The sequence below is a fragment of the Chiloscyllium plagiosum genome, chromosome 1, assembly GCF_004010195.1.
Source record: "Chiloscyllium plagiosum isolate BGI_BamShark_2017 chromosome 1, ASM401019v2, whole genome shotgun sequence".
In the NCBI taxonomy this organism is placed as follows: domain Eukaryota; kingdom Metazoa; phylum Chordata; class Chondrichthyes; order Orectolobiformes; family Hemiscylliidae; genus Chiloscyllium; species Chiloscyllium plagiosum.
In genome coordinates, this window is record NC_057710.1 from 60703616 (window position 1) to 60711210 (window position 7595).

The 7595-nt window shown below is 39.9% G+C and overlaps 1 protein-coding gene across 4 annotated transcripts in view; it reads left to right on the plus strand.

Moving 5' to 3' along the window:
• akr1a1a (aldo-keto reductase family 1, member A1a (aldehyde reductase)) overlaps window positions 1-7595 on the plus strand; it is a 68141-nt gene that overhangs the window by 19559 nt on the left and 40987 nt on the right. For all 4 annotated transcript variants that reach the window (XM_043687816.1, XM_043687794.1, XM_043687824.1 and 1 more), the window contains 2 exons: window positions 5238-5341; window positions 5894-6013. In XM_043687816.1, the coding sequence (XP_043543751.1) occupies window positions 5258-5341; window positions 5894-6013 (204 nt within the window). In that variant the 5' untranslated portion in view covers window positions 5238-5257. The remainder of the gene's footprint in view (window positions 1-5237; window positions 5342-5893; window positions 6014-7595) is intronic.

The following is a 7595-nucleotide window of genomic DNA, read 5'->3' on the forward strand; positions in this document are numbered from 1 at the left end:
TACTGCCAGCAATATTTTTTCTCCCTTGCACCTAATCACTGGCAACTCCACCCCACCTGCTCCATGACATTTTGCGCATGGTCTCTGTGCGACATATTCACTCACTCAGGATTCCTACCTCCACCTGCACCACCACCCACTTTCATCTCACTCAATCTCTCCCTTTGTCTAATTCCAGGAGAAAATAATCCTTAATTGGACAGAAAGAGCCAAGACTATTTGCCTGTCCACTAAGTGCCTCCGTCTTTGCTCTACTACCGCACACTCTATCTTTGTAATTACACCAAGCTCCCACTATACCACTCATTACTACATGCAATATCTTCTCTCCCTTGCTCCTAATTACCACCAACCCCACCCCACCATTAATTCACTGACTATATGATAGGATTAGATTCCCTACAGTGTGGAAACAGGCCCTACAGCCCAACAAGTCCACACCAACCCTCCAAAGAGCAACGCACCCAGACCCATTCCCCTACGTTTACCTCTGACTAATGCACCTAACACTACGGGCAATTTGGCATAGCCAATTCACCTGACCTGCACATCTTTGGACTGTGGGAGGAAACCGGAGCACCCCGGAGAAAATCCACGCAGACACAGGGAGAATGTGCAAACTCCACACAGACAGTTGCCCGAGGCAGGAATTGAACCCAGGTCCCTGGCGCTGTGAGACAGCAGTGCTAATCACTGAGCCAACGTGCCACCCCATATCTCATATCTTCTCCAGTCTCCACTCAAAATTACAATGTTTTTTGCTTAAATGTAAACTAATAGTCATTCATCCAATAAAAAAGGTCATTGAGATTAACCAGCATTTTAGAAATTTTCATTATTCATAACCTAGTTAGCTCATATTTTGCTTAACATGGATCTTTAGCTCAACCATGACAAATGGCAGAACAAAGTCCTGCAGAATTTATCATTTTGTCAGCTAGTTCTTGTGGAAAACAAGAATCCTGCAGATATATGACAGAATGCCAGCTTCCGCAAGAAATTGAGGTTGACACTGCAAGGCAATAATCACAGGGTACTTGCTGGTGTCATATAAAGTAAAGCTGTCCAATTCTTCCAGTGATTCAGTGGACATACAAGGATTTGTGTCACAATTCAAAGATAAACAAGCCACTGTATTGGCTAAGTTTTCTTGTACATCCAACACTACCAAAATGCTCTTTACTGGTCACTCATTTCTGTTGTGTAGAAAATGGCTGTCATTCTTTATTTAAGATCCTCATGCTTGTTTTCAAATCCCTCATCCTTGTTTCCTTATTTAACCTCCTTGATGCCTTCAGTTATACACTCTTTTCAATTCCATTTCCCTGTAATTTCTTGATTTTCTTCACACTGTTTGTGGTCCTAAGCCTAATTCCATCCTAACCCTCTTCCCCCCACACACTGCCACCCCCATCCTCACCCATCTCTACCTTCTTTATGACAGTTAGTAAATCCTGTCACTTTTAACAGTTTTTGGCTGTTTGCCCTAATATCTTCATGGTGATTCAAGGTTATATTTTCTTTAACAATGTTCCTGAAGAGCAGCTTGGGATATTTTATTATATTAAAGGTACTGAGTTGTTGGTATTAACTGTCACTGCATTTCAAGATAATCAGTTCGTACAAAAAGCTTTGTTATGTTTCCTTTGATAACCTGCTGTATAAGTAAAAGGCTATCTTTTCATCAAATAAGCCTATAAGGTCCCACATAAGAGATTAATGCACATAAGATTAGGGGTAGTGAACTAACATGAATAGAGAATTGTTTGGCAGACAGGAATCAAACATAATAAATAAATTGATTTTTTTCTGAGTGGCAGCCAGTTAATAGTGGAGTAGAGCAGGGATCAATGCTAGTACCCCAGCTATGCACAATATATATTAATGCTTGAGAAGTAGGAACTAAATGTAACATCCGCAGTTTCACAGATGGCACAAAACTGAATTGTGAGGAAGGTATAGAGATGCTTCAGTGTGATTAGGACAAGTTGAATGAATGGGCAAATACATGGCAGATGAAATATAGTATGGATAAAAGTCAGGCTATCCACTTTGCTAGCAAAATCAGAAAGGCAGATTAACTGAATGGCAGTAGCTTGAGAAAGAAGGAGGTGCATATAGACCTGAGTATCCTTGTACACCAGCCACGGAAATTAGGCAAGCAAATGCAGCAGGCAGTAAAGAAGGGAAATGATATGTTGGTCTTCATAGCGTGAAAATGAGAGTACAGGAGCAGGGATGTCTTGGTGTAATTGTAAAGGGCCTTGATGCTAGATGCTGCCTGACCTGCTGTGCTGTTCCAGCAATAAAGTTTCAGCTGTAATTGTAAAGGGCCTTGATGAGATCATTCTTAGAGTATTGTATGTAATTTTGTTTCCATACTTGAGGAAGGATGTTCTCATTATGGAGGAGGTGGAATAGAGGTCTGTTGATTCCTGGGATGGCAAGACTGACATAAGAAGAGAGATTGGATTAGTTAAGAGTATATTCACTGGAGGTTAGAAGAATGAGAGGTTATCTTTTAGAAACCTGTAAAATTGTAACAGGACGAGACAGTGTAAACACGTGAAGGGTGTTCCTGATGACTGAGGAGACCTGAGCTGGAGGTCACAATCTAAAGGCACTGGGTAAGCTGTTTAGGAGTTAGCTCTAGAAGAAGTTAGATATAGTTCTCAAGGCAAAAGGAATTAAAGAGGATGGGAACAGGGTACAGAGCAGGCTGATCAGCCATGATCATTTTGAATGGTTCCAAGAACCAAATGACCTACCCTTGCTCCAGTTTAATGTTTCTATGCTTCTATAATACTTATGTTAAGTTTGAGTTCTGACACACCTTTGTGTAAATCAATCATTTGAGCTATTGGGGACGCAAAATTATTCTTTAACCAAATGTAAAAATGCAAGTTTTCCATTTTCATTCCAAAGTACGGATTGGATTAATTATCACAGAAAAGCAAAGGTCACAATGGAAGCTGGGCTTTCAATTCCCAGAAAAAGTAATTTAACATTGCATTGAGTTTCAAGAGTATAGTAAATATCAGTAGCAACAAATAAGAAGTGTGTATTTTTTACACACATCTAGATACATATAGACAAATGAGGAAGCTACATTTAAAACAATTAAGTAGACAAGAATAACTGCAATTTTGCACAGGTCAACTCAACAGATATCCTTTAGAAAGGAAACCTACTGTCCTCACTCAATCTGATATCCAGCTCCAGCTCCAAATTGCTCATATTACAAAACTGATCTTCTCTTAGAATCATTGAATCCCAACTGTATGGAAGCTGGCCATTCAGTCCATCAAGGCCACACCAAACCTCCAAGCGACATCCCACCCAGACCTACCCTCAACCCATCGCTGTAGCCTTGCATTTCCCATGGCCAACCCACATAACATGCACATCTTTGGACTGTGGAAGGAACTTGGAGCCAGAGGAAATCCACAGAGACACAGGGAGAATGTGCAACACACAGACAGTCACTCAAGGCCCAAGAACCTGGTGCAGTGAAGTAGCAATGCTAGCCACTGAGCCACTGTGCTGCCCAAGTACTTGGAGTATTGTATGCTGTGTTGTATCCAAATCTGAGGAAGGATATTCTAATTATGGAAGAAGTGCAACAAAAGTCTACCAAATTGTTTCCAGGGATGGCAAGACTAACATATGAAGTGAGACTGGATCAGTTAAGACGTATTCATTGGAGTTTAGAAGAATGAAGGGTAATCTCATTTTAGAAACATTAAGATTGAAACAGGACCAGACAGTGTAAACACAGAAAAGCCTAGCTATCTACTAGTAATCCACTCAATTTAATCTGTTCTTTGTTGTGGTAATTAGGGATGAATAATAAAGGGCAATTGCATTCCAAAAATGAATGAAGAAAATATTACATGCCTTCATGTCCCTGCTTTACTTTTCAACATTTCTTCCCCTATCCCTGTGTCTTACCATGTTATGGATTGATCCTGACCTTGAAGGGCAGAAAGATACCCCTTACTGGATCTTTGTCCAGTAGCATTATACAGACAACAGGTGGACAGGAATGGTGGAATAACCAGCCTCATTTTTTTTGTCTACCTCTCTTGATCTGGGAGGTACTTTACCTCTAATCAGTGCTTGTTTTAATTTGTTGTTTGTGTTTTATAGAATCATAAAAATTAGCCAATCGAGTCCAGACTGACTGAAATGCATCCCATCCAGACCCACCCTTTTCTGCATTTCCCATGGCTAATCCACCTAACCTACACACCTTTGGATTGGATTAGATTAGATTACTTAGTGTGGAAACAGGCCCTTCGGTCCAACAAGTCCACACCGACCTGCCGAAGCGCAACCTACCCAGACCCTTTCCCATGGCTAATCCACCTAACCTACACACCTTTGGATGGGATTAGATTAGATTAGATTACTTAGTGTGGAAACAGGCCCTTCGGTCCAACAAGTCCACACCGACCCGCCGAAGCCCAACCTACCCAGACCCATTCCCCTACACTTACCCCTTCACCTAACACTATGGGCAATTTAGCATGGCCAATTCACCTAACCTGCACATTTTTGGACTGTGGGAGGAAACTGGAGCACCCGGAGGAAACCCACGCAGACACGAGGAGAATGTGCAAACTCCACACAGTCAGTCACCCAAGGCGGGAATTGAACCCGGGTCTCTGGCGCTGTGAGGCAGCAGTGTTAACCAATGTGCCACTATGCTGCCTTTGCTGTGGAGATTTGCAATTCTGAATTTGTTTTTATTTATCCATAGCAGAGCACATTCAATGACTACTATTAATTTATCAACAAATCCAGCCCTTTCAGCTCAGAACTACATTCAAAGGAAAGCAGTCAGAATCAGACTGCAAAGCTGTAGCTCTGTCTGACCCGCATTCCCTTCAAGCACAGTTTTTCTGCAGAGAATTTGGGATCACAACCATGATCATAGTGCAACAATGTGTTACATTGTGAAGTGATGGAATGCTGATTTGAATAAATGTCAATGACTTTTTTTGTTATAAATTTTTCTGCCATTGGGAAAGAAAGAATTAGAAGTTAAATAATTCTCTTCGATGAAAGCCAAGGTTTGGAGAAGTTGCTGTTAACAACATCAGTCCAGATGTGTGACTTCGCCAGATTGAGAGTATTGCTTCATTTGTTGGTTTTGTCAAGAGTTTCACATCGTTCTCTGTTTACAGATTATTTTTGTGGCTTTAAACAGATGGTATTGTTTTAACAATTCACAGCTGAACAATAAAGATTAAAAATGAGTTGTGACTATGTTACACTCGCCACTGGGCAGAAAATGCCATTAGTTGGACTTGGAACATGGAAGAATTCAGCTGGACAGGTAAGTGCCTATAATTGCAGCACAGTTATTAGTCAATCATTTGTTACTTTAATACATTTTAGCTACTACATGTTCCTCATCATAATTTATTTTCTTCTATACTTTATTCTAATGCTGAGGAATAAAACCAACATCACCACTGAATTCGGTAAAGTCACCTGTAGGATAGTTTATATTCTAAGGTCCCTCCACCATGAGCCAACCTCCAATAATCAATCTCAGTGTTACATTTTTCACATCCCAAACTACTCTCTCATGCAGCTTCACGGAGTGAGACTAATGCTAAATTTCTGCACTGTGTGCATTGTGTAACTTTGCCATAAAAAACTGATATAAAGCTGCAAAAAAACTGATTTAATACAGATTCCCTTCATTCAACAAAATTCTTCCCATCAATCAAGATTGCATTCAAGCTTTGGTCCCAGAGGAATCATAGCCCATTACCCAGCAGCTTAAATATTTTGCAATACAATTTGTCGAATCAGATCTATCAGTAAAACCAGATATTGCAACTCACCAACATTTGAATCTGTGTTACTTTGCTTTCTGCAGGTGAAATCAGCAGTCAGTTATGCGCTTGAAATAGGATACCAACATATAGACTGTGCTTTTGGCTACAGCAATGAGCATGAAATTGGAGAAGTCCTTCATGAAAAATTACAAGTTAATAAAGTAAGGAAGCTGGAAAGTTTATTTTAGAAAAAGAGATGTTAATTGGAATGCCAATCCACCACTTCATAATCAAGAGAAAAACTATGTAAAATCAAGAAATTTGATATTAAATGCATGTGTTTTCTTTTTGGATATAAACCAACTAGATTTACAGTTTATAAAGATTTTTGGTGGTTTATTTAATTTTTAACAGATCATATGAAGCTACTCTTAATCTTCAGTATATCTATGGATTTAGAAACAAAGTCAGAGTGTGATACTCAAATCCTTTATCTCCACATAACCCCCTTCCATTCAAATTTCTTCCTGTTTATATTCCAAGTTAAGGTGGATTAAGATTCCCAAAGGGAAATTACAGAGTTTCATACTTTTGTGATTATTCATTCTGAAGTTTTGATCACCCACAAGTTAGCAGAAGTGATCTCCCTGTATTACAGACAATATTTTTGATGTTAGCACATAATGTAACTGTATCTTTCAGGCAGCATGCTTCATACATCGCTGGTCTGCTGGTGTAATCCAGGTATAGATCCATTTCTGGAGAAACCATACAGCAGGCAGGGAACCCAAGACTATTTTGACTTTGGTATGCAATGTCACTTCTTGTAGCACACCAACTGACATGCAATTTAAAAGTGCTGAGTGTGCATTGAAATGATAGCTCATTTTCCACAATTTGTACATTAACTGTCCCATTCCTTGATGTTCAATGCAATCCAAGAATAATTTTTCTGCAATTAGTCCCTTAATACTTGTAACTGTTAATACATTTTTGAGTACCTTTAGGATTTAAGAATTACTCCAGTGCCTTGGCGTTTACTCTCTCAATTCACAAATCAATTCAATAATGCATCTGCCAGCACCCAGTCAATAACCACTACATACATATAACTGCCCAAATCATGAGATACATGTTGTATAGTCCCAATATATCTGCATAAAGCAATAGCACCATAGTGCTGTAAAATGATGACGCACATGTAGTATTGTGATGAATTTCAGTACATTTTTATACTGCCTTTCCTTTAAGCATGTTTGTTAAGGCAAATTTTATCAAAATGCTTGCATACACTCATCAGGGTACTCAACAGCATTCATCTTCTTAATACAGGATAGATCTTTCCTTGTTCCTAAAATATGCCAGCAGTCCCTTGACATGAGCTGGAACAACATGACGTACTGATGCATATCTAGCTAAGCAAAAAACAACTTCACTCCCAGTGCCAGACAACAGTAACTTTGGAACATAAAGGATACTTCTTAAGAAACTCAGCAGACCAGGCAGCATCTCATAGAATCATAGAGATGTACAGCATGGAAACAGACCCTTCGGTCCAACCTGTCCATGCCTACCAGATATCCCAACCTAATCTATTCCCACCTGCTAGCACCCGGCCCATATCCCTCCAAACCCTTCCTATTCATATATCCATCCAAATGCCTCTTAAATGTTGCAACTGTACCAGCCTCCACCACATCCTCTGGCAGCTCATTCCACACACGTACCACCCTCTGCGTGAAAACGTTGCCCCTTAGGTGTCTTTTATATCTTTCCCCTCTCATCCTAAACCTATGCCCTCTA